Source organism: Mirounga angustirostris, unplaced genomic scaffold (assembly GCF_029215605.1).
Source record: "Mirounga angustirostris isolate CCGP_5_RB_7025 unplaced genomic scaffold, mMirAng1.0.hap1 SCAF_4, whole genome shotgun sequence".
NCBI classification, from domain to species: domain Eukaryota; kingdom Metazoa; phylum Chordata; class Mammalia; order Carnivora; family Phocidae; genus Mirounga; species Mirounga angustirostris.
Genome location: NW_026991712.1, coordinates 19,081,409 through 19,108,608, shown reverse-complemented (window position 1 = coordinate 19,108,608; position 27,200 = coordinate 19,081,409). Strand labels below are relative to the sequence as shown.

Sequence of the window (27,200 nt, the reverse complement as noted above, 5' to 3'; positions counted from 1 at the left end):
AACTTTTATAACTGTGACTAGCTCACAGTGTCTTTCTCAGTGATAAATACATGCTTCAACTTATTTTTAATATAGGTCAAGCATGATAAAAAAAAATTTTTTCAAGTTGTGGAAAGAAAAAAAATCCTGCAACTGGGTTTAGTTGTAACAATAATAGGGTAAGATCCAGGAAATGAAATCTTCTTCCCATGTGTCTCTTTTTCCCTTTGTGAATCAAACTGGAAGAATGAGCAAACAGCTGGTGGATTCAGTATGAAGAAGGGCAACTTCACCACCAGTTAGCAAGAAGCTTGAGAGACTTCAAGAAGTCCCTTAGACCCTACAACATCCCAAAGCCGGACACAACTCACTAACTTCCAATGAAATGCAGGAAATTTTGGACTAAAGGATCTTGCTCTGTCTAAACTTCTCCCCCCACGGCTTTCAGGCCCCAGCAGCCCAAGTTAATTCACAGCAGAAGAAATTTTTCAGGCCTTCCCATAGAAAGCTCAGAGGGTAAACCCCTTCTTTCTAACTAACTGCCCGACGTGGGGCTCGATCCCAGGACCCTGGGATCATGACCTGAGCCAAAGGCAGACACTTAACGACTGAGCCACCCATGCATCCCAGCAAGGCCACAATTTTGAAAGCCATGTAAATAAAGTGGCCAGCTCTAGCATATAGAAACATAGGATGCCCAGTTAAATGGGACCTGCAGATAAGCAACAAACATTTTTTAGCATATGTATGTCCCATGCAGTATCTGGGACATATTTATACTTAGAAAAATGATTTGTATCCAATAACTGTGTTTTTTATCCAGGACCCTGCATGTGAAGACTCTGGGAACTAGATTAATGATTTCAGGAGCATGGATATCAAGTTCTGACTCACACAAAAAATAGAGAAATTGCTCCCAATAACAGTACTATGGGCGAGGCTAACATGCATGAGAGCAAAATTTAGCAGCGCCGTGTGGACTCACGGCAACAACCTCTCACAACCTTTGCCGATGCCTCGCCCTTTCAGTGCTGACTCACATACCTCGAGAAATCTATCTGAACACTTAGGAAAGACAGCTGGTCTCATTAGACATTTGACGAAGAGAGAAAAATTGCGCGAGATCTCAATTACTATTTGCTCACTCCCTAAACTCCCTGCCAAATTTTACGAAATGTATTCCAAAGCCTCCCATGGGAGGTGCATTTTATTTATTTATTTATTTATTTATTTATTTATTTTTTCTAGGGCTGCTATAACAAAGTGCCACCAGCTGGGTGGCTTACGGCATAGAAGCATTCTCTCCCAGTTCTGAAGTCAGAGTGTTGCCAGGACTGGTTCCTTCTGGGAGGGCGAGTCTGTTCTAGGCCTCCTCGGACTTCCAGCGGTTTCCTGGCAATCTTTAGAGTTTCTTGGCTTATAGATGCATCACCCCAATCTCTGCCTTCATGTTCCTATGGTATTCTCTGTGTGTGGTGTCTGTGTCCAAACGTCCCCTCTTTACAAGGACAGAGGTCATACTGGACTGGGGGCTCCCCCTACTCCAGTGTGACCTCATCTTGACCAATCATATCTGCACTGACCGTATTTCCAGATGCCACATTCTGAGGTTCTAAGGGGTTTGCACTTCAGTGTAGGAATTTGGAGGGGATGCAGTCAACCTATAATGGGGGTAAATCCGTAGAAGTGTCAGAAAGACTGGAGAGGGAAGCCAAAAACCAAGCAGAACACGTCTGTATATGAAAACTAACAGGCAGGGTGTGGGAAGTGGGAGGCTCCCAGGGCCTGGGTCCTGCCGCAAGAGTCTGTCCATTCCACACCGTCGGGAAGAGGCTGGTGAGCGGCAGAGGAAAGCAGCTCCGCACGGCAAGGATGCTGCCTTGACACAGCCTGGAAGTAGGCAGTGGTAGACCAGAACGACGTACTCTGGGTCCGGTTCAGGCCCTGGCTGGCTCTGCGAAATCATGGCCCACTGTCCCCCACTTACAGGATCCCTCCCTCACTCTGTGTATAATATTTACTCTCTGTAACACACCTCTGGCAAAACTGTTATATGCGTTTCCTTCCGTACATTGTGTCTCTACAACTGTATCGGGGAACCTTCTGATTGTCCCCAAGTATATTTTGCATGCATGTTTTACATTAGATGCACACAGGAATCTTACAAATCAGTGTGTGAGATTCCTTCTTTAAAAAATTTCTTCTTGGGGCCCCTGGGTGGCTCAGTTGGTTAAGTGTCTGCCTTTGGCTCAGGTAGTGATCTCAGGGTCCTGGGATCGAGCCCCGCATCGGGCTCCCTGCTCAGCGGGGAGTCTGATTCTCCCTCTCCCTCTGCCTGCCGCTCCCCCTGCTTGTGCTCTCTCTCTCTCTAATAAACAAATAAAATCTTTAAAAAAAAACGTTTCTTCTTTCGGATCATTCTTCCAGGCTTTACCGGCCTTTTCAAAGAATATACAACTTAAGTGAGTTCTTAGAGCAGTTATAAAATTATATTAACTATTTTTCCCTGATAGATACAGACTGATACACATACCATACCAGGAACACACCATCTCCTGTCACTTCATTATTATTGAGGCAAATTGGTGGAGAGTACATTTTCTGGCAAAATGAGAAATAATGATTCGGTGACATGAGTTATAACTCAAAATAAAATGTACCCATATAAAAAATTTTTAAGTTTTTAAACTATTTGAAAACTAGTAAATCTACTGCAAAATTCTATTTTCCAAGTTTGAAAGGGAAGGATCACCTGGCTTTGTTAACTTAGGCCCTCTTTCAACCAAGGATTGAGATAATACAGGCCTATAGCCTGAAGACGTTCCTGAGCAGTTGTGGACCCATGTACGTTATTTTACAGTCTCACCAAGCAAAGTTGTTTCTTTCTTGCTTTTGCCTAAATCCTGCCATGTTAGGGCCATGGCTAATGACCAACACAATTGCCAATGGGTCAATTCTCTTCAGTTCTCTAAAGTTTTTGTTTTTTTTTTTTAAGATTTTATTTATTTGACAGAGAGAGACACAGCGAGAGAGGGAACACAAGTCGGGGAGTGGGAGAGGGAGAAGTAGGCTTCCAGCTGAGCAGGGAGCCCAATGTGGGATTTGATCCCAGGACCCTGAGATCATGACCTGAGCTGAAGGCAGACACTTAATGACTGAGCCACCCAGGCGCCCAGTTCTCTAAAGTTCTAAGATGGAAAAGACTTGATCCCTTCTTTTAGAATCACAGTCTAGTGGGGAAAGACAAATAGACAAACACAGTATAAAGATCGCCAACACACTTTGAACTCTTTGTGCTAGATACTGTAATGAGTTCTGTATTAACTGTTTGTATTCCCGTATCAGTCCTATAAAGAAAGTACTATTGTCATCCCCTGTGATCCATGAGAAAACTGAGTTCTAGGCAGGTAAGGCTATTGCCAAGGTCACACACCTAGTTTGTCCACTTTGCTCATGCCCAGTCCTTATCTAAAAATGTCAATAGGACTGAGGTTGAGAAACACAATACTCCCCTTTGGCTCTATCTAACTCGCACATAATCGACTTACAGGAACTGCAATCAACTAACTAGATGGGCAAGACTCTCTACTAAGCACACATTTAAAGAAATTAAAAACCAAGCATAGGTAGCCAAAGTTGTGCTTTTGCAAAGCTTTCCGAGGGCGGTATACGCCATCTTGATCGTGCCCGAACTGGCCTTTATGAAAGATTTGGATCTGAGTGCAGTCCATCTTCCACTAGGATTTCCTCTGAACACTTTTAAATTAGGCACTGTGGTGCTACTGGAGCCCGTTCAAACGTGTCTCCTCTGCAGTCCGGCTACACGCAGGAGGTTGTGACAGGGAATGCCTGCACTCCTCTGCCTGGGGGCATCTTTTTGGCAGGGGAGTACTCGTGACCTCACAGAGATGCCAAGCAGAAGTACCAGAGAGGTAATGCCCCTAGCAGTAGCCCTTAACCAAATGGTGAGTGGAGAGTTGTAGGTTTTATCTGTTTGATCGCACCTCAGGGGATAATACACTAAGTGCCAGAGTGACCAAGTGGCCCACGGTGAGGCCTTGATGGTCTTGATGGGCTCGTTCCCTTTACTATCTCCTGTCCCCACTCTACCACCTGTGCTTCCTGGGATTATATCCCAAATAAACTTCTTACCCTGACATCCTCATCTCAGTTGTTGCCTCTAGGGGAATACAAAAATGGAAAAAATCTCAAAATAGATGAAACTATTAGATATGCACAACACACTGAAAAGTGAAGCAGAGAGAAAGGAACTTGGAGACATCCGAGTCAATACTGGTGAAAAAAAAAATCTTCAAAAAACTATTAATATGCTCAGAGAGATCAGCAAAGACATTGCATCCACAAAACAACAAGAGGATGCTATTAAAAAGGTGAACAATGAGAATAAGAAAATGTTCTTGGAACTTAGTGGTATGACAGATGAAATGTAAAAAAAAAAAAAAATCAATACAAGAGCTGCAGATAAAAATCTAGTAATCCTCCATGAAAAAGAATAAAAATAAACAGAGAAGGACAATGGAGAAAAAGCAACAAGACAACAACAAAAATCAGCTTATTTTTCAGTTCAGTATCAGTACGGAGGGTCTAACATCCAACCAAAAGAATTCCCATGCACAGAGAGCAAAGAAAAGGGAAAAGAGGAACTGTCAAAGAGATAAAACAAGAAAATGTTCCAGAACCGAAGTGTAAGAGTATTCAGACTACAGGTCCACGTCCCAGTCTACTCATTAAATGGCACCTTTAATGTCTCAGTCTTTGTTTTTATGACACCCCTAGGCCCAAAGAGATATCTTCCAATTCAGTGTTTTAAGTAGTTAAATCCAAACAATGTACATCTTCATGTCCTAAAAACTTAGCACCTGTTGGGTATTATACAACTCCCCAAACCTTGGAATCATACTGGATACTGCCACGCCTCATTTCCTATTCCACACTACTTTTTGTATTGTGTGGTACTTGTTTTTGTTTGTTTTGAAATCACAGCAACTGCAAAAAAACAGTTTTGCAAAGATTTGGACATCATGGAAGGAATGTAGCAATCTAATATTGAGTCTCCAGTTAATGGTTTGCCTAGTGTCCAACAGATGTTGCTGTTTTCCTCAAAATTTCAAAATATTCCATGGCCCCCTTTTGAGTTCACTGGGGCACCCTACGGCACCTTGGCACACAGTTTGGGAACCGTAGCTTTAGCCTATCTGTGCCCATCAAGGGCGTAGAAAACCGATGAACAAAAATCCCACACCAAGGCCAATCACTAGATACAACTCAGAATATCAGTGACAAAAAGAAGAATTACAAATTTCCAGAAATAAAAAGTAGGCCACACGTAAAAGAAAGAGAATGAGACATTTCATCACAGAAAGACTTCTCACAAAAACTCTGAAAACTGCTGAGGGAAAATGCTCATTCAGACTTATCACACCCAAAGTATCAGTCCAGTGAGAGAGCAGATTAAAGATATTTTCACCTATTTAACTCCCACACATTCTTTCTCAGGAAGCTACTGATGAATGTGCTCCACAAAACTAGGGAGTAAACCACAAGTGAAGGTGACAGAGGATCCAAGAAAACAGACGGAGGAGAAAGCCCAGGACAGCCTGAGGAAGATCGCCATGCACCAGACCAAGAGAGAACCAGTCCACCGTGGCAGGGCAGGAATATCAACAGAACGGGTGTGTGATTTGACATGTAAGAGCATTTGAAAAAGAAGTATTCCTAGAAATTTGATAACTCTAGTGCTGCTTTTGGGGAAAAAAAAAAATTTCGATAGGTATAAGAAAATGAAGCAAATGGAAAAAAAAGAAGCTGTTAGTAACTGCAAGAAACCTAATCATAGACTATCCCATGGTTGGAAAATGGAACAATGTTGAAATGATCACAATTTTATAAAAATAGACTGATTTAGTCAATAATGGCTGACACTGATAAATGAAGTAGCAGTGCATAGGCATATTATATTTGGAATATTAGAATATATATTTATATATGTATATTAGAATTAGAAATATATTCTAATATTCCAAATATTATATGCTTATACTGCTATTAGAATATGTATTTTAATAAAAATCACTAAATTAAGTTATTAATTAAAACATATATTCTACCTTAATTTTTGCCATTCTAACTGGTGTAAGGTGGTATCTCATTGTGGTTTTGATTTGTATTTCCCTGATGGCTAGTGATGTTGAACATTTTTTCATGTGTCTGCTAGCCATTTACATGTCTTCTTTTGAGAAGTGTCTGTTCATGTCTTCTGCCCATTTTTTGACTGGATTATTATGTTCAGTTAGCCAACATATAGTACATCATTAGTGTAGTGTTCAACAATTCATCAGTTGCATATAACACTCAGTGCTCGTCACAACACGTGCCCTCCTTAATACCCATCACCTGGCTACCCCATCCTCCCATCCCCCTCCTTCTGTAACCCTCAGTTTGTTTCCTGGAGTCCAGAGTCTCTCATGGTTTGTCTCCCTCTCTGATTTCTTCCCATTCAGTTTTCCCTCCCTTCCCCTGTGGTCCTCCGTGCTATTCTTTATGTTCTACATATGAGTGAAACCATATGATAATTGACTTTCTCTGCTTGACTTATTTCACTTAGCATAATCCCCTTCAGTTCCATCCATGTCAATGCAAATGGTGGGTATTCATCCTTTCGGATGGTTGAGTAATATTCCATTGTATATATGGACCACATCTTTATCCATTCATCTGTTGAAGGGCATCTGGGCTCCTTCCACAGTTTGGCTATTGTGGATGGACATTGCTGCTATGAACATTGGGGTGCATGTGCCCCTTCTTTTCACAACATCTGTATCTTTGGGGTAAATACCCAGTAGTGCAATTGCTGGGTTGTAGGGTAGCTCTATTTTTAACATCTTGAGGAACCTCCATGCTGTTTTCCAGAGTGGCTGCACCAGCTTGCATTCCCACCAACAGCGTAAGAGGGTTCCCCTTTCTCCACATCCTCACCAACATTTGTCGTTTCCTGCCTTGTTAATTTTTGCCATTCTGACTGGCTAACTGAACATAATAAAAAAACCAAAACATATATTCTAACATTCTGGGGGAAAATAGAGAAGGTACTAGGCTAGGGTGGGCATAGGAATGCTATAAGCACATAGACAAATTCTAAACATGAAGTAGGGAACAGAGGATAGTACGTGGATACTGCAAGCAAAAAAGAAAAATCATTAACCTTGATTTTTATTTCAGACGAAAAGCTTTCAGATGAAAGTATTTGAAATGCAGGGTCCCAAATAGCCAAGTAATTACCTATATTTTAAACTTCACTTTGCTTATGTAACCCTACTGTACAAGTCACCTGTTTTGTAAGGCATTCCTTTGCACACCAGGTATCCTTAGCAGCTTCAGATACTCCCTAAGTTCTGCTACAGCATTTACATAACTTATAAATTATTATTATTATAGAATATAGTTGTAATTTATATAAATGTGATTTACTACTCCACACCTGTCTCCCTCTGGAATGTTCAATTTCAGAAGAAGAGGAATTTCATCTCATCCCCCTGCAGATTCTTCCTTCAATCTACTGACAAGGTGCCACCTTACAAATATTACAAGAAAAATTATTTTAATAACTAGTTGTGTAACTACTATACACCATATGTCATCAATCTAAACTGTCCATTTTTTTTCACGTTTTATCATTTCTGATTTGAGGAATGTGCCTCAACATCGCTGGAGGCCCAGATGGAAGCTGAGTTCTTGCAGACAGAATTTACAACCACTCCTATCATTCATCAGGGGCCCTCCCAACCTGAAACCACTTTACATCATCTGCCTATGTATTTTTTTTTAACTTACGCTGACACTGTACATTCAGACCTCAATATTTATTAGAACAAACTTGCAATTCAAAATCTTAGTAGATATATTTTTTCTTCCTTCTACCAAAACCAAATCTGAGATGTGTGAATTCCCTTGTTGTCCCTTTCTGTGCGATGGATTTATTTTTCACTTATCCCTGTACTGAAGGGATAGCCCCTGACATCACAACTCTAAGCAGATACCCTATTAGACACCCCCCATCTTAAACATTAGCTTTTCTTTTTCGAGGGCACATAAACAATGATCTATCTTCCACTGGGTTGTCCCTCGGATTCCATGAAAGACAGTATTAAATAAAAGAATAAAAAACTAAAGTATAACGCTAGCTTAGTAACAGTTGTACAAATATTTCACATTTTTAACAAAAGAAACATTTGGGCTTCTTTTGGCTAATAAGACCTCCACGTTCCTCTAAGTCCTAGACAATTTTTCAAAGAATTGTGAATTTTGCTGTGTAGATTAAATCCGTACTTGCCCACTTTCCCTTTACAAAACACTTTTCTGCATGTTCCTGCAGATCAGCATTTTGAGACAAAGTTCGCATTTGCCCACCAAAAACCACAGCAGCCTACATTGTGACTTGGTTGATGGAAAACATCTGATGCTGCTAAAAATCATCAATGAAATATACCCTTGTGGGATCCTAATTCACCTCTACAAGGCAAACCAACTCTCCCAGGCCATCAGTTGCATCCTTCGGTTCCCAAACATGGCAAATCCCAAACTGTCCTTTGTGTTCCCCAAAAGGCCTTTCTATCACATATGCTTAGCCCCATCATTTCACTTCTGTGCTTGAACCCTCTATCTGCAAACAGTACTTAGCTAAGCATGTGACATGACATATTTTATATGTCACTGCCGTGAGAAAGAAATTGCAAGGGCAAGAAACAAGGCGGGTTTGAAGAGCAAGCCCAGGAGCAGAGTATGTGTCAACTGTAGTAACACTCAGCAACCAGTCATCACATTTGAGATGGAGCTTCCCACATTTATCAACAAGCTATGAACAATGCTTCAAATCACAGGAAGGGGAAGTAGTTTTAAAAAGCACTGAGCCGGGCGCCTGGGTGGCTCAGTTGGTTAAGCAACTGCCTTCGGCTCAGGTCATGATCCTGGAGTCCCGGGATCGAGTCCCGCGTCGGGCTCCCTGCTCGGCAGGGAGTCTGCTTCTCCCTCTGATCCTCCATCTCATGCTCTCTCTGTCTCATTCTCTCTCTCAAATAAATAAATAAAATCTTTAAAAAAAAAAAAAAAGCACTGAGCCACAGGATGGGTCATCATCTTAATTCCCATAATAATCACTATTGAGCATGAACTTTTCCATCTTGTCTATCCCACTTTGGGAGCGGGGCTCATCTGCATGGGTCTGTTAGGGCATTTACTTCGTGGTGTGTGTTACATATTTTCTCTGAAGTCGCAACCTGCAGGCCGGAGCTAAAGGCAAGCTATTATTATAGATCAAAGCCAGTGAAGTGGGTAATGAGGTTCAGTATATAAAACACTTGGTATAAATGCAGGGAAAATTCTGGCTTTTCTTTAACATTAACTGCTTTGAAATGCATCATTTGAAATAGAATTCTTAGTAGGCCACTAGCTGCCAGAGAATAATTTCCCTTCACCCACCAGACCAGCGGCGGCTTCGGCTAGATGCCTTTCACAAATGTGGAGCTGTGTGCAGTGAGTTATTTTTAATACACACTCCATGAGGTGAATGCTACAGCGCACCCCGGAACGTAAAAAGCATTTCCCTCCACGGCAGAAAGAGGAAACTGAAGGACAGTCCTGATCCGCTTCGTCTGAGCGGCTTCACATAGGAATATGGTCTGAATTTTCAGGCTGATATATAAGCTTCAAAAAAGAAACAATTAAAATATCTAAGCAGACAGTTTTCTTCTCCACAGGTAGAAAGTGTTCTTATTTATTCAGACTTGTAGGTCTCTGAGCCACAGGGGGGCAAAGGAAGGGTGGTTATAAATATAACATTAAAAGGATAATCACATTTTCCAGTAACTTTTAAAATCACGTCTGGCTCCTCTTTTGTCTTTCAAGACTCGTCTATGTTAAGTAAGTGCTTCCCAGCTCTATAAAGTGACTTCTGTATTCTTTTTTTTTTTTTTTAAGATTTTATTTATTTATTTGAGAGAGAGAGAATGAGAGAGAGCACATGAGAGGGGGGAGGGTCAGAGGGAGAAGCAGACTCCCTGCCGAGCAGGGAGCCCGATGCGGGACTCAATCCCGGGACTCCAGGATCATGACCTGAGCCGAAGGCAGTCGCTTAACCAACTGAGCCACCCAGGCGCCCTGACTTCTGTATTCTTCTTCACTACAGCCCCAGATAGGGTTTTCATCATTACCAGAGTCCAACAGCATTAGTGCTAGAGGATGGAAGTCATCGAGAAAGGTCACCAAGTCCCCAGACTGCTTTCCCTCTTCCCTTCCTGCCTTTCTTGCTGTCTTTCCTTGCCTTCTCCCTCCGTTACTCCCTCCCTCACTCTCTCCTTCCCTTCTTCTTCCCTTCTGTCCTACTATTTTTTCCTTCCTAAGACATTTTAAAATCAGCCTAATAGGTGCCGGGTACTATGCTACATAGGCTGGGGTGAAAATCATGCCATTTGTATGACGAATCTCAAGAACTTTACAATCAGCCTCAAATGCCCCCACCTCCTTAATAACTGCAACTCCCTGCCTTATACCTCTTAGACCTCCTTTTGCCCACTGTGCCATGTCCTGCCACAATGTCTCGTGCAATATGCACTAGCTAGAGTTTGACGGGTGTCAGATAATCTGATGTCCAGCTCCCTCATGTACAAGGAGGTAACCTCAGACCAGTCACCTCATCTCTGGTACTTCCATGTCCTCCTCTACAAATTACACCAGTCCGATCATGCACAGAGGGGTGGCCTGGTGACAAAATCATAATGTGAGCGAAGCCACGTTGACAAACCTAAGCCTCGCTGTGCAAGGTGCTCCGAAGCACAACTCGGGGTCAGGGTCTGAACACTGGTGTTGCTGGCTGGGCACGTGAAGCCGGTCACTCACGAGAGCCGGGCCCATCTCACGCTCTTGAAATGTGAAACTCAGCGTGACATTTCCCTGCTTATCACACTTCACCCTGAGAAGGACAGCTAAGTCTATAACAAGGCCTAGAAGCCTTGGTTCCTGCTCAAGCCTCTGGTCTTTTTTTTTCATTCTTGCCCCTTAGCAAGGCCTGAAGGCCACATTCCTCCCACATCACCACACTGAGCTACAGCTGGTAGCCACGCTCTCGTTGGGCTGCCTTGAGACCTTGGCCTTGCATAGCCCTGTCCAAGAATGGGCCGGATGCCCTTCCCTGAGGCTCCCACAGCATCCCATAACGCCCTTGATGTAGCTCTTTCTACTCCATCCTGTGACTGCCGGCTTGGTGCTTATCTGCATCTGTCACTGTAACACTGTTTCTCAAGGCCAATGCCCTGGTGGTACATGACACATAGAGGACGCTCAGTAAGTTACCTGTTAGACAGTCAAATGAATGAATGAGGAACTCCTCTGCCACATGACAGGACAGGACTGTTTACTGTGGTTGAGGATATTCTTGAAGAGCTACCCGGGAACTCTGTACCATCACCATTTCAGCAAACCAGACATAATATGCAGGAAAATGCCCCTACTGCCACCCCCAAGATGCACACCTCCTAGTCTCCAGATCCTAACCATACGTTCGTTACCTTGTATGGCCAAGATTAATGAGGGTTGCAAAGTGAATTAACGTTGCTTATCAGGGAAGTTATAATTTAAAAAATATTTTAAAAAGGGAAATTATCGGGGTACCTGGGTGGCTCAGTCATTAGGCGTCTGCCTTCGGCTCAGGTCATGATCCCAGGGTCCTGGGATTGAGCCCCACATCGGGCTCCCTGCTCAGCGGGAAGCGTGCTTCTCCCTCTCCCACTCCCCCTGCTGTGTTCCCTCTCTCACTGTGTCTCTGTCAAATAAATAAAATATTAAAAAAAAAAAGGGGAAATTATCTTGGATTATCTAGATATGACTGAGGTAATTACAAGTCCTTAAAAATAGAAGGAGGCAGAATGAAGGTTGGAGTGTTGTTTGTTTGGTTTTTTTTTTAAGATTTTATTTATATATTTGAGAGAGAGAGAGAAAGAACGAGCAGTGGGGAGGGGCAGAGAGAGGGAGAAAAGCAGACTCCCTGTTGGGCAGGAAGCCCCGATGTGGGGCTCGATCCCAGGACCTGGAGATCATGTCCTGAGCTGAAGGAAGATGCTAAATCGACTGAGCCACCCAGGCACCCCAGCTAGAGTGTTTTGATGTGAGAAAGATTCAAGTTGCCACCACAGGCTTAAAAATGTAAGGGAGCCATGAGCCAAAGCATTTGAGTGGTCTCTAGAAGCTTCTGGAAAAAGCAAGGGGACAGATTCTCTTTTAGGGCCTCCAGAAAGGAATGCAGCACTGTGGACACCTTGATGCTAGCTCAGTGAGATCTGCATCAGACTTCTGACTTTAAAAAACTGTAAGATAATAAATTTGTGTTTTAATTTACTAAGGTTTTGGGTAATTTATTAGAGCAGCAGTAGAAAACAAATATACTGAGCCTGGGTGGCTCAGTTGGTTAAGCGACTGCCTTCGGCTCAGGTCATGATCCTGGAGTCCCTGGATCGAGTCCCGCATCGGGCTCCCTGCTCGGCAGGGAGTCTGCTTCTCCCTCTGACCCTCCCCCCTCTCATATGCTCTCTCTCTCATTCTCTCTGTCAAATAAAATAAATAAAATCTTTAAAAAATAAAAAAGAAAAGAAAACGAATATACTAGACAAGAAAGCAGAAGACCTGAATAGGACAAATCATGGGGCCTCTTAGACTTCACCCTCTTAATCAACAAACGGGGGATATGGGTCCCTAATCCGCTTCTCGCATAAGGCTGTTCACGAGGATCCAAAGCGATAAGGTCTGCGTTTGGATCTCAGCATCGGAACTTATTCACTGTGTTTCTTTGGCAAGTGACTTCAATGATCTGTGCCTCAGTCTTCTCATCTGTAAATAGTTTTGGGTTATTGTGAGAATCCAGTGATTTAGTCCATGCAAAGTGCTTACAACAGCATCAGGCGTGATGCAAGTATTATATAAATGTTAGTTTTTATCACATATGTAAAGAGTCTGCAAAAGGTTAGGCACCGCAGGGTCCTGCAGGGGACACCTTCCAAGACCCCCAGTGGCTGCCTGCTTGAGACCACAGACAGACCTGAACCCTATATATACTATGGTTTTTTTCCTATACACACATACCTATGATGAGGTTTAATTTATAAATTAGGCACTAATAATAAATTAGTTATCGCCAACAATAATAATAAAATAGAACAATTACAAAAATATACTGTCATAAAAGTTCTGTGAATGTGGCCTTTCCCTCTCTCCAAATATCTTATTGTCCTGTACTCGCCCTTCCCATAATGATGGCAGATGCTAACACGCCTATGTGATGAGATGAAGCGAGGAGGATGATGCAGGTGCTGTGACAGAGCGTTAGGCTACCGTGACCTTCTGATGGTTTGTCAGAGAAGGATCATCTGATTCCAGGCTGCAGGGAACCTTGGGAAACTGAAACCATGGGAAACTGAAACCGTGGAAAGCAAAACCCCGGATAAGGGGGACTACTGTGTAAAGTGGTAAAGCAGAATCAGCATTCTTTTTATCAAAGATCTGTTTATTTATTTGAGAGAGAGAGAAAGAGAGAGCACGAGCGGGAGGGGCAGAGGGAGAGGGAGAGAGAATCTGAAGCAGACTCTGCTGAGCACAGAGACTGACACAGGGCTCAACATCATGACCCTGAGATCACAACCTGAGCTGAAACCAGGAGTTGGACACTTAACCGACTGCGCCCACCCCAGGCGCCCCCAGAATCAGCGTTCTTATAGAATATGGGTTCATCAAGAGGGTGGAGGGTCAATACAGTCCTTCTCAGTAGCAGTTCGGATATTTATGGAGGCATTTAGAGATCAAGGGGAGTGGCAGGGGCATACTCCTAGCATTTAGTGATAGGAGCCAAAGATGCTAGACATCTTGCAACATCTGAGGTAGCCCTTCACAGTGCAAGATTTTTCCAGATCCCAAAAGACACCACACACCCCCACCCATCTTCAGTTGTAGCTATTCATTGCTGGTGATTTTATGTACATGTACTAGCATCTACCTCCTTCATTATGATCTCTGGGGTAGTTGTACTATGTGCTTATCAATTGAAACTTTTTAAAAATAATTTACTCATTTTTTTATTTTATTAATATTCGTAATAATATAATAATAGGGCATTATGTTGATTCTTAAATTTAAACTACGGTTAGGTTATATTATTTATGAAATTTGTTTCATAAAAATAAAAGGGGGGTTAGAAAGATTTGTTATTAGAAGTGTGTTGGGGGGCACCTGGGTGCCTCAGTCAGTTAAGCGTCTGCCTTCGGGTCAGGTCATGATCCCAGGGTCCTGGGATGGAGCCCCACGTCTGAGCGGGGAGCCTGCTTCTCCCTCTCCCTCTGCCTGCCACTCCCCCTGCTTGTGCGCGCGCTCTCTCTCTCTCTCTCCTCTTCCTCACTGTCAAATAAATAAATAAAATCTTAAAAAAAAAAAGTGTGTTGGGTCTGAATTTATAGGATGTGAAGTGAAATAAGGTTCAGAGATGGCTTAACCTAGCTCCTTAGCTTCCCAATGAAGAAAATCAAGGCCCAACAAGATAAAGCATCTTGTGAAAAGAGTAACTGCTAGTTAAAATATAAGCGTCCAAGTTTCAAGACTCTAAATTCCAGAGTTCTTGGATATTCTTTAAGAATCTGTACATCCTAGGGGTGCCTGGATGGCTCAGTTCGTTAAGCGTTTGAAACCTGCTCAGGTCATGATCCGAATCCTGGGATAAAGCCCCACGTTCAGGCTCCCTGTTCAGCGATGAGCCTGCTTCTCCCTCTCCCCCCGCAACTCGTGCTCTCTCTCAAAAAATAAAATCTTTTAAAAAAAGATTCTGTACATCCTAAATAAAGTAAGATTCTCTAAAATACAAATTCTTGTCCAATTCTGAGATTTCATACCAACAAATCCATTGCCTCTGCCTCATACCCCATCTCCCTATCCTGCCATCCCTACTTCTACCACTAAAGGAAGTGACTGTGCAAGTGACATTTTAGATGATCTCAGCAGCCAAGCATTCCTGGGAGCAGTGCTGGGGGAGGAGCTTTGATGGACAGGGTTCACGTCAACAACAGTCTCTGACCTTCTCCTTTGAATTTCCACTTCTTCTGGTCCAGCTCCCTAGGATACCTTTTGGACCCAGATAAGATTCTGTTCATCACCCACCCCCACCTTCCATACCCCAAGAGGAGTCTTCCAGAACATTCTGCACTCTCCAACCTGGACAAAGTTATGGAGAAACTAACTTTACTGTAGTTTCAGTTATAAAAAGGTTGACAGATTCCAAATTACTATTTTGCTATCCATCTAAGGGCAAAAAAACCTCATCCTTCCCCTGACCCAGAACTACCAGGGATATTTATGCAGCTGGGCCCAGCTCCACTCCACAGGGGGCCACTCACTCTGTACTCTGTGTATGCGGTATCCCCTGCAGTTCTATGGTTCAATATCTCCATGGCTGAATGCAGGGTCCCTGCTCCTCCTCCCCCAAAAGGAAAATGAGTTCATAACGTGAAGATGTCTGATCTTAACTTGGATGACTATCCGGTTAAACACTGACTTCACTGGCACAGTGTATCCACGCTTTATTTTCAGCTTGAATTACAGCGTAATCTCCTTGCTGGCCTGGTGTTCAATGACAGAGACCCTGCCTCATTGTGAAGTTGGGTCACTGTGGCGGGAGCTCCCTTTGATATAGCCAGACACTGGGTGGATGAAGGTTTTTAGACTCAATCCTCTTTCCTGTCCCTCCCTTTTGAGTAGCCCACACAATTGCTTTTCCTGCTCAAGGCTGTCCCGAGCACTTCAGCATTTTTGAGAAGTGGGGAAGAACATCTTGAGCCCAAGAACTGAAGAAGCTTCAACTGGCTTAAGTACACAGATGAAGGAGAAGCTCGGAGTATCAATTTCAGCCAGAAGTTACAAGGCTGAGCTTTGAAGTCAGACAGACCTGGAAGCCTCCTCCCGGTTACTTTAAGCAAATAACCAACAGTACTAGCCTCACAGAGTTACTAAAAGTGTAAGGAACGAATGCAAGTAAAGCCTGGCACATACAAGAGTCAAGAAAGGTTAGCTGTCGTCATGATTCCCTTCCCACAGAGGAATGGTCTCCTAACATTACAGTTACGTAATAATAATAATAATAAGTAGACTAAAAATAAGAACTATAAACTTGAGTACAGTATGAGGAATGGACTACCCCTCGGGAGGGGCAATTTCAGCTTCATTTCATGGAATTATAATGAATCATAGCAGCCACTTGATACATGTTTTTTTTTCTTTTACTCTCAGATTCTCTTCCATACAGCAGCCCTGTAGAGTAAGAATGTCCAGCCGATCTCCTTATTCCCATTTTTTCAGAAGACACTGAGGCTCAAAGAGGTTAAGATTAAGTCTGTGACTGACTCAGTAACTAGAACTCGGGCTTTGAAACTTGCCTTTCAGCTTTTCACTTCAGGGTGTTCCACTAGCAGTGGCATTGATTCTCCACTAGGGGGCGCATGTCATGCAATGGGGTGTGTATTGGCTGTAGTTGAGGGACTCGGCTGGCTCAAAAAACCACCCCCAAAACAAAAAAAGCAATCTAAGTAAAAAACTGTGTATTTTCCATATAAACATATCTTTAAAACATCTCCCTAAGCCTCTCGTCCCAGCTGATTACATCTACAAAGCCATTCCTGAGTAGAAATTCAGCAATCAAGATTGCATTTCACAATATGGGCAAGTAGGTATGAGATTTTAAAAGGCCCTTCCGGTGGTTCTGATATGCCCCTTCAGTTGGGAATCCATGTAACAGTCCAAGCTACAAAAGAGGGGATGTGTGATATTTGCTTTGATGGTATATGATCTCTCCTACTGCACTCCGAACCAACACTTCAACTCAGTATGAGAGACATTGGTTTGAGGGGGGCCTCTACTTGCTTCTCTTGACTGCAGTGGATCTCTTGAAAACTCAGGCTGGGAATAAAACTGCTGCCCCAAGCCCAGGTGGTTCACGTCTAGGAGGCCCACAGGCCTTCCCCCAGAGGTCCTGCCTGCAACAAAGGATGATGTGTTCCAAGAATGTCATGTTAGAGGTTTTTTACAAAACTCACTCTTCAGTTGCTGCATCCATAAAAGCCACATAACTGTTCTCTTTCTTTTTCTTTAAGTTTATTTTCAACTGCAGGGAGTCACCTTTCCTTCCTCTTTTTGGGTGAGAGATATCTCTTTGCTAAGTCATCATTCATTACATTGAAACCAAGGAGAAGAAAAGACATAATGAAGGGCAGGGCCTTGAAATAGAAATGACCTGCCTTTTGTCCCCCCTGATAGTTTATAGTAAACATTGCAGGCTGAGCAGGTGCCCAGTGGTTTGTAGTCCAAACTACACTTGCCCCAGATCCCACCTGCCCCTTGTCACCAAACCAACACACACTTGAGTCAAGAAAACTTTTTTCTGTTTATTTATGTTAATCATCAAGCCAAAGCAAATAGCCTTCCCCTTTCTGGATCCAGGGTAGCAATTAAATATGAAGACATCACAAATCCTCTAGATAAATAAAGATGTGTGGTGTGGGGAGCCCTCCGTATTCTAGGCAGGAGGCGGACGATCATGTACCAGAGCAGTTGCATCAGCTGTCACATGTAACAAAGCTGGTTTCCCAACTCTGAACTTTCTCAGTTTCACACACCAGCACCACATCTGGTGAGCAGGAAATTGACTTAAGTCCTTAATTTAGGATTTAAACCAACCACCAGTTTACAAGATCTGGGTTGAAACACTGTTTCTGTGGCTATGGGTTCATTGATTTATTCACTCAGGATGCTTATCACTGAGCACCTAAACTCAAGGGAAATGACCCATAACTAAATAAATAAAAGACCCCTCTACAGTGAGGGGGAAGCTGAGTAAATAGACAAAAATAATTACATGATATTTGTGCTGAGGTAAGTACAAAGGTATGGGGCAGGGAGGCAGTTACCAAGTAAGAAATACAGACATAGTGGGAAAGGAGAGTGATTATCCACTTAATACCCTACTGCCTTTCTGTACATAATCGGAAAAGGGTACAATAACGCAGCTACCTATTCTATTCACTTGAAAAATTAGGGGATTGGGCACACAGGATCTCAAGAAAGTCCTTTCTAAGAAGCCTCACACTCAGGGGAAACTTACCAAATGCAAAACTGTTTCCACCCCACTCGGGAAAAATCCCGGGAAAAGGCAGGCAGAAAAACTGCCTCAAGCAACCCTCCACCCAGAGCAGCCTGGAATCCAGACTGACCGGCCCAACACCTGGCACCAGAAGGGAACTTGTGCATAAAGCTGCAACATACTTCCCAGCTCTTGGCACAACTCCCCAGCATAATCCCGGGTTCCAATCTGAGAGGAGGGAAGTCCAGAAGGATGACTGGGTTTTAGCGTTCAAACACTGCCACTCCTCTCTGTCTTCTTTAGGACTGAACCCTTGTAAATGGATTGCCCAGGCTTCTTGGAGAACATGGTGCGAAAGCAGAAAACTAGGAGAGGTGCGTTTATTCAGTGAGCTCTCACCGTGGCGTGGACGGCTGCCCTTCATTTCCAGTCCCACTTCCCGGCCCCTACGCTACCCTCGGATTATCCGCGGGGAAAAATGAGACACCGTGCCCTAAGCATCCGACCCTGCGCCTGCCACGTAGCTCAAGAAACCCTGCTCGCCGAGCCTCTGCACACACCCCTGCTGGGTCCAAGCCTGCAGCGACTCTAGGGTAGCGACAACTTGCCCCCAGGTGGGTTAAAGTGGTCCAGACTCCCCGCCACCCCACCCCCCCACGCCGGGCCCCTGGGCTGTGCCGGCACGTGGGGGAGTGTGCGGGTGTGGTGGGAGGGTGAGGGGGTGTGTGCGCGGCCCGCGCGGCGTTAACCCCTTACCTTCCAGCAGCACCTCCTTGCCGGCGCGCTTCAGCGCCTGCACCGCCTCGTCGTGGGTGGCGTCCCGCAGGTCGGCCCCGTTCACCGACAGGATGGCGTCGCCCACGTACAGGGCTTGAGTCTGATCCGCCGCCAGCCCCTTGAAGATCTTGCTGATGAGGATGGGCATCTTGTTCTCCTTGCCCCCCTTGATGCTGATGCCCAGCCCGCCCAGTTCCTGCTTCAGCACCTTCACGCCGCGCTTCTGGTTGGAGATGGACTCGGGCACCTGCTCCGGCAGGTCGGTGAAGGCGGTGCGGACCCCGGCGGGCGAGTCCGGGGGCTGCGCGCCGCCGGCGCCCCTGCAGAACGAGCCATTGGTGGCGGTCCCGATGCCGTTGTACGCCGCGGCGCCCTCCTCGCAGCTCAGAACCAGGGCGTCCTCGCTCAAGTTCACCAGAACTTTGTGCCAGCGATCCCGCACCAAAACTTCCAGCAGCCCGCTCCGCGGCGCCCGGCCGCCTCCCCCGCCGCTCGGCCCCGCCGCCGCCGCCGCCGCCGCCGCCGCTACCGCCATCTTTCCGGCATTCTTAAAATGCCATGTGATTGCCACAGGGGGGAAAAGTGGGGAAGGGCTGCGGGGGAGGCCGCGGGCCCGGGCAGCGAGGAGCGCGCGCCCCGCAGGGAGGAGGCCGGGCGCCGGCCGCCGCTCGGGGAGTTCGCACACGCGCTCGGCGCGAGTTGGCGGCCGCAGCCAGCCCGTTCCCCCTCGCCCGATCCTGGGCGGGGTGGAGCGACCTAAAAGCAGGAGAGACAGACACAGGGCAGGGGAAACAAGCCAGCTGCCAGCCGCGACAGCCCGAACCGAGGGGAGCCGCGGAGCAGCTCGGCGCCGGGAGGGGCGGGAGGCGGCGGCACGCCCGCGGGGAGGGGCGGGGCCCGCCGCGCGGCGGCCGCTCACCTGTTCCAGCCGCCGCAGCCCCGGCGCTCGCTCGCCGGCCGCGCGCCGGCCCAGACCCCCGCCGCCTCGCTCCCGGGAGCCCACGGCGCCGCGGGGCCGGCTTCCTCGCGCCAGCTCTCCGCCCAGCCCGGGCCTCTCCTCCGACCCTCCCTCCCCGCGGGTGCCCACACCGCTCCTTTGCCGGGACCGCTCGTCCTGCCGACGTCCCCGAACCCGACGCTCCTGACCCCTTCCCTTTCACACCCGTCCCCCGGGTCGTCCCTCAGTCCTCACCCCCAACTATATCTGTATCCAGGTCTCCTCACGCTGGCTTCCTCAAACCGAAGCTTGGCTTCCCCTGCTGAGTTCTCACCTGTCTCTCCTTCGCGCGACGATTCTCAGGTAGACTCGGACCGGGGCCCCGGGTTCCCTGAGAGTCACGAGGGAAGGCTGTCCCGGGAACCCGCAAGAAACGGCAGCATAACCCGAGTGCCCGAAACTGCCTCTCTTTAAATGCAGGACATTTTTCTGCCGGATCTCTGGAAAGCTGTCTGTGCTGGTGGGGGTTTTCAGCAGGTCACTGTCTGCCCCAGACCCCAGGAACTGGTGTCTTTCCAGCTTTCACACCGAATATACTCTACGCTTCTGACCTTTTTTCCCCCAGCGCCATACCAAATGTTTCCTGGGACTTTCTTTCTTCCCAAGATCCACTATAGGAAGTCCACCATTTGAGAACTCAGTGTCAATGGATTGAATGTATCTGAAAAGTTCCTTTACTAGTTACTTATTTGGAGCTCAGGCTGCATTTTTCCAGGGGAACAATATGATAATTATTGGTTACCTTACTAGGCCAATCCGGAAATGCCAACATAACCCAGGTCACAGCTGAACCTCCCAGAGTCCTCCTGGTCCTTGAACCTCTCAGGTTCACCCCCCACCCTAATCAGGTGTCATGGGCCTCCTTAAGAGTTTTAAGTCTCTCATGTAACCCCCTGCCCCTTTACACCTCTCTCCCCTCTGTCCAAAATCAAAGCAAAACAAAACTCACAAATCTGCTCATTCCTTAAGGTAAACCCAACCCAGCAAGGTGTCCAGAGGAAAGAAATCTTATCAAACACATTCCCACTGATGTGTATCACCATTGACATCACCGAACATTCTCTAACCCTTCCAGAATGACCCACACTTCTAATTGACAATGCTTTAAAACTCAGATGAACCCCTAAAGGGTAGCTGGAGTTCCAGGCAGGGTCCCCGGATGACATGAAAACATTTGGACTTCTTTTGAGAAGTCACCGGAGGCAGGTGAGTGGAGACCCTTGGATTAAAGCTTTCTTTTGCAGCTCCCTCCTTTCCTACATTTTTAATCCACCAGTTTTCTGGAAGGTCTGTGTTCTTTCCTGTAAAGTACCCACGGCTGCAGGGACAGCAACCACAGGGTCAGATAGGGAGCCCATAGGGGTGTACCCCTGTGGATTGGGAAATCCAGTTGGAAATGCCCTCCGTTTTAGAGGCTGAGGATTCACTCCTCTCACTCTTTAGGGAAATCAGAGCCTGAGTGTCTATGCAATAACCCAAAACACTAAGGAGGAGCTAGGCACCAGAACCCCAGCGTGATGATTTGGAAATCAAAACTGATATCCTCCTGCCGGAACTGATATCCTCCATTTCCATCATGTCTGTGTCCTACCTCAGTGGTCAAGCAACGTGGGAGGTCCAGACACAACTCCAAGTAACTTACTGATTTGCCATAAGATATCGCGCAGGCTCTGGAATGGTAATTTCTCAGAATTTCTGTGATCAACACATTTTTTTCCTGTGTAAGCAAACCTACGTGGAAAGAAGTAGGTAGCTTGTTGAAAGTGGCATCAGAAGGAGGGGAGACAAATACTGAATATCTTTAGGCCTGAGGCATGCTTGTTAGCTGGAGGTGGCTTTGTCGTGGAATTATATGAACAGCCTCTATTCTGCGTGCTTTACACATATTAATTTAATCCTCCCAGGGATTCTTGCGGATCCTTACCACTATCATCATTCCCATTTCATAGGTGAATAAGTAGAGATACAGGTTTAATAACTGGCCTGGGTTCTGTAGCTAGTCGATGGCAATCAGGATCCGAAGCCAGATATGAAGAGTCTGGACTCTGAACCACTATCCTACACTCTCCTAAAGACTTGGAGCCTATTAGCTACAGGGTGCATCCTGCTGTGAGGCCACCCTTTCCACTGGAAGGGAGCACCCAGCCGCCCTGAATGTAGAGGGGTAGGGCCCGCCCCTTTCTCTGGCCTCTCCCTCTATCCAGGGTTAGAGAACACTCTGCCCTCCCCTCATTGACAGGTTTTTTTTGGGGGGGGTAGACATGTTAAAATACTGAAACTGGTGACTGTTGTGGTCTTACGGGCCTAAAAGTCTTATCTCATTCCTCAGATAGCTCTGCATCTCTGGCCTCTGATTGGCAACGCGGATTCTCAAGAGTAAACCTTCTTTACCTCATTTCTTAGTTCTTCGCAGGACTTGAGACTAGTGCCCTGTAGCTCCTTAGTACTTGCAGTTAAACAGATTATCCCCTCCTACATCTCCTTTATTTTTTAAAAGAATGATCACTGGAAAATACTGAAAAGACTTCCAGCTTCCTCATTTTATTGTTTTAAAGATTTTATTTATTTATTTGAGAGATTGCAAGAACGAGTGGGGGAGGAGCAGAGGGAGAAGCAGACTCCCTGTGGAGCAGGGAGCCCTACGCAGGGCTCAACTCGGGGCTCTATCCCAGGGCTCTAGGATCATGACCTGAGCTGAAGGCCGACGCTTAACCGACTGAGCCACCCAGGCGCCCCTTCCTCATTTTATAAGTGTGCCATTTAAAGCTCAGAGTGGAGCAACGATGGACCCAAGGCCACAGAGTTGTGGCAAAGCTGCAACTGGGTTCTCGTGACTACCAGTCCAACTCCGTATTCCCGAAATTATACCTGAAGCTCCCCGACCCCCTTTTTCTTAAACCAGGTTTCTCTTGCTTAGCTCTGTCTCCTGTTCAGTTTCCGCCTTCTGGCCTAAGCTTTTGATTTTCATTTCCCACCCTGCCAGAACTGGGATCCTCCTCTGTGGGTCCCTTCCTGCGGGACTTGCCTTTTCCTCCAGAGGTTTGTGTGAACGTAGCCTTGCAAGAGCAGGTCACAGAATCCTCAGCTCCACGACACCAAGGGTACATGCACAAGGAGCAGCATGTGTTCATTCAGTCATCCCACAGAGTTTGGTTGCTACTACATCCTAGGCAGTGTTCTAGGCATTATGATCTGGAGCAGAGAAACCGGCAAAGGCGAGCCCTATGGAGCTTACGTTGTAGTGGGTGGTAGAGTGGACATAGAGAAAGACTACAAACACGTAAGATATTTTCTTGCACAAGTAAATACTAGAGGGAAACCAGAGCAATGTGATAGAGTCAAGAGTAACCAGGGCAAGCGACTACAGGGAGACCAGGAGTGGCGCTGTTAAGGAAAGGCTTTGGGAGGGGGTGACTTGGGAGTGAGCCGTGGATGGTAAGAAGAGGGGAGTCTTGCAAAGATCTAGGGAAAAAGGTCCTAGGAAGAAGGATGTGCCGGTACAATGCACCTGAGACAGAACCCAGCTTGTCTGGCTCATGGAACCAGAAGGAGGTCAGCGTGGCTGGGGCAGCCTGTGGGAGGAAGAGAGAGGTAGGGGCAAGATCAGAGAGGGAGGCTGGACCAGATCACAAGGTAGGGCCTTGGAGGATTGCAACACAGACCTTCCTCCTTGTCCTCTTTGAGCTTCAACAACCAAACATTTTGGATTGTCAGTGTCAGTCTTGATTAAAATGTTACTTACTATTAGCTCCTGAGTAAACTTCTATTGGGTTGAACACGTGATCCAAAATTTGGGTTTGGAAAATATCATCACTGTATTTTTGGCACTGTTTCCTAAAGAGTAGGTAGAGCATCTTTAGGGAGATTTGTCCAATCTGCAGGATGGACAGCGGATACAAGGTGAATAGTGAAGAAGAGGAGACAAAGAGTTTCTTAATATCTGGGGGAGGGGGGATTAGAGAGCAGAACAAGAGTGAGAGAGAAAGAGAAAGAATGAAAAAGAGAGAGAGAGAGGGTGAGTTTGCAGGAGGGGTACTTGAAATGCAAAACTCCTGAGGTGAGACCTAGTGATGTCAATACAATTGGCGAAAGGCTTGTGGAGTACGAGGAAGCAGCAGGAGGCCCACGCTAGGATGCAAAGATCATTCAGACAAGAGGACAGACATGAACACAGAGTACACGGGGAGAAGGAGCCAGCTGCAGTGCTGAGTGTGAAATCAGTGGAAACAGCTAAATCAAAATGCTGGCTTAGAGATTCTCACTTCAGAGGTGAAGCACCGAGACTGGGGGATGGCACTGAGTAGAAAGAAGGCTAAGCAGGTTCTTAATTCTCTGGTATGCCCCAGTTGGCTAACAGGTCCTTCATCAATTTGAAGAGGGTTGGCAACACCCTCTATTGCATGTGCCTGGCTTTTCTGGGAGGGTCCTTGGTAAACCAGATAGACCACCACCCAGGCTATCAGCCTGGCCGGACAGTCAGGTGAGAGTTCTGTGATTGCTCACACTGTTGTCAGAATGCTGCACGGGGCACGTTTTTAGGAGCAGGGCTAGCCCAGGGCAGAACTGAACGTACTTAGATGTTTATCTTCCAGGTTCTCCTCCTGAGTTCCACCCCCTTTACTTCCCTTCCATAACAACCTGCAGGGGAAACAAACCTTATACCAGTCTTTCAATACCTATGATGTAAATTTAAGGCACTTTTCCTAAGGGATTATACAGTTGATCCTTTTTTTTTTTTTTTTTTTTTTTTTTTATATTTGAGTTTATTCTTCATTTAACTTTTAAAACACTACTATAGTTGAATATTAAAACAAAAACAATAGCAAGTAGTGAGCTATGATTATAGTCCTTCACTCATTCACTACTGCATATAAAATGCCAGCAGTGTTATTCACTGGCCCCATTAAGAGGTCTGACACTGAACACCACCCCTGGGATGATGTTCATCATCCTCATAGGCTTCCCCATTGTAATGGCGCCGTCTTTCCTGATTTGGATCAAAGTCCACCAGTTCTACCTGGTCCATTTCATCAGTCTCTTCTACTTCTTTCCTCTCAGGTAGGAGTTTTTCCAGCAAAGAGAGTTTATCAGGAGAGAGAAAGCCATTCTCAGGAAAGTTTACCTTAAATTCGATGATTAGGCGACCCTTCTCATATGGTCTACGATAAATTGGCATGCCTTCATTTAGCACACACTTGATATCTCCATGCTTGACAATTTGACCTGGGTGAGAGGTGATGACGATGGTTCGGTTGTCAAGAGTAGATATTGGCTTTTGAAAGCCGCACAGTGCTTCAACCAGCTGTATGTCCATACACATGAAAAGGTCTTCTCCTCGCCGAGTAAAAACAGCGTGGTCCTTCTGATCTAAAACAATGATAATATCTCCTGGTTCCAGTCCTGGTTCTTGGTCTCCTTCACCATGGAATGTTATCTTCTGGCCATCCTTCATGCCTTTGTCAATATGAACTTCTAGAATCTTCTTCTCTCGAACTATCTTCCTCCCATTGCAGCTTTTACATCTATCTTTGGGACTGATCCGTTCCCCATGGCCCTGGCACTCCATGCACACAGACTGAATTTGCTGAACCATTCCAGGTCCTATCTGATGAATTCTTATTTGCATTCCAGTACCTCGGCAATTGGGACAACATTCGACTGCTCCTTTCTTACCACCTCGGCCTTCACATTTATCGCAAATCACATTCTTTTGCAGAGCTAGTTTTCGTGTTGCACCATTATATAAATCTTCTAAGGTTACTGAGAGCTGATGCACAACATTTTTACCTCTCCTTTCTCTCTGCATCCTTCCTCCTCCTCCAAAAAACATATCAAAGATGTCCATGGGGGAGCCAAAACCACCACCAGCTCCACCTTCTTTAATTGCCTGTTCTCCTCCTTTGTCATATAATTCCCTTTTCTTTGCATCAGAGAGCACTTCGTAAGCTTGAGAAATCTGTTTGAACTTCTCTCCTTCATTTGGATTCTTATCAGGGTGATACTTCAAGGCCAGTTTCCTGTAGGCCTTTTTCAATTCCTCTTGGGTGGCATTGGGTTTGACCCCCAAAACATCATAGTAAGTGGTTTCTTTCACCATTTTCTACAGCCGGTGAGAGGGCCGAGGCCGGTGTGGGGGAGCAGGAAGGAGCGCGTTGCTGGGCGCAGCTCGGGCAGCCGCCGCTCCTCCGCGTCTCACCGAGCGTTCTGGAAAGTTCCCTACAGTTGATCCTTTTTAAAACTGTGAGTGGTAGGTTAGATCTTATATTAAAGATACATAGAACAAAATTGCTCTTTGAAATCCCAGTAGGTAAGAGAACCCTCCACATCCTAGGAACTTTAGCAAGTTGGCTTAGGTAGGCATAAATCATGTCCTGGTCCGAGGGTCAAGAGGAATAAGAAATCAAAGTTTCTTCCATACACATCTTTCAAATAACAGCAAATGAAATAGACATGAAAGTTCAAATAACTATTCCAGGATCTTGCTAAGCTGCTCCTTAGACTCCTAAAGAAGTTGATTATTAAATTACGTTCAGAACCTTTGGAGTCAGAAAAGTGAGGGAAACTCAATTTTTCCATGATGTCTCTACTCCCTTTATGGAGTCATCCCCCTGTATCCCCCTTGACCCCATGAGAAACTTCCTCTCATACTCTACCTCACAACCTGATAGCCCATTTTTGTTCAACACCCAATTTATTCCCTCCTACTATAGCTGTGTTCCCCTAGATAATATCCCTGTTAACTCATTGTTCTGAACTCTTAGTCCATCAGCATGGCTATGCACAGATCCTCTTTTATCCTAGACTGATTTCTCACCCATTCCTTCTATTCTAACTGAAACTGTAATTGAAACTTGGGCTAGTTCCCAAATACCATATCTCCCACCTACTGCCTTCTCTGTCAAGAGCCTCACCTTCATTGACAGCCCTGGAAGGCTCTCAGACATTACACCAATATTTGTGATGCCTAGTAATACCTCCAGATCATGGAATGTTTATGGTTTTCTGTTTTTCATCATTTAATAAACTCTAGCACTTTCTTTAAATTATGTTGTCTTCCCCCCAAAACCCTAGCAATCTAGACATTTTCAGATAATTTAAGCTCCTGGTTCATTTTTCCTTTTTAAATTCATTCCTCCACTATCATCAGTCAGACATGAGTATTTTTAAGGAAACTTCAATGTATTCTGCCCCAAATAGGGTTTGTGATTTGGAACTAGTTCCTTCACCTCTAGACCTTAGTTGAGCTTGGAATTTTTATTCTAATTTGATAGA

At 45.4% G+C, this 27,200-nt stretch overlaps 2 protein-coding genes and 1 long non-coding RNA gene across 4 annotated transcripts in view; 1 reads left to right on the top strand and 2 right to left on the bottom strand.

The window, feature by feature from the left end:
- The window catches only part of SNTB1 (syntrophin beta 1), a 230,757-nt gene extending 210,914 nt beyond the window's left edge, over positions 1-19,843 (bottom strand). The window contains exon 1 of the mRNA XM_064587955.1: positions 18,911-19,843. Coding sequence (XP_064444025.1) covers positions 18,911-19,466 — 556 coding nt within the window. The 5' untranslated portion in view covers positions 19,467-19,843. The remainder of the gene's footprint in view (positions 1-18,910) is intronic.
- LOC135364070 (uncharacterized) lies at positions 17,746-24,641 on the top strand. 2 transcript variants are annotated; one of them, XR_010410533.1, is made up of 4 exons: positions 17,746-17,946; positions 18,458-18,768; positions 20,146-20,231; positions 20,349-24,641. It is a non-coding gene; the product is annotated as an uncharacterized LOC135364070 (long non-coding RNA). The 2 variants fall into 2 exon arrangements; XR_010410532.1 differs by having other exon boundaries at positions 20,146-24,641.
- A 171-nt stretch (positions 24,642-24,812) lies between these two features.
- On the bottom strand, positions 24,813-26,139 carry LOC135361464 (dnaJ homolog subfamily A member 1). The gene has a single exon (XM_064587951.1). The coding sequence runs from the start codon at positions 26,023-26,025 to the stop codon at positions 24,832-24,834; it is 1,194 nt and encodes a 397-aa protein (XP_064444021.1). The 5' UTR covers positions 26,026-26,139; the 3' UTR covers positions 24,813-24,831.
- Between the last annotated feature and the right edge of the window lie 1,061 nt (positions 26,140-27,200).

What these genes read in the sequence shown, in the direction of transcription:
- LOC135361464 (XM_064587951.1), bottom strand. Translation starts at nt 26,025, where the DNA reads ATGGTGAAAGAAACCACTTACTATGATGTTTTGGGGGTCAAACCCAAT.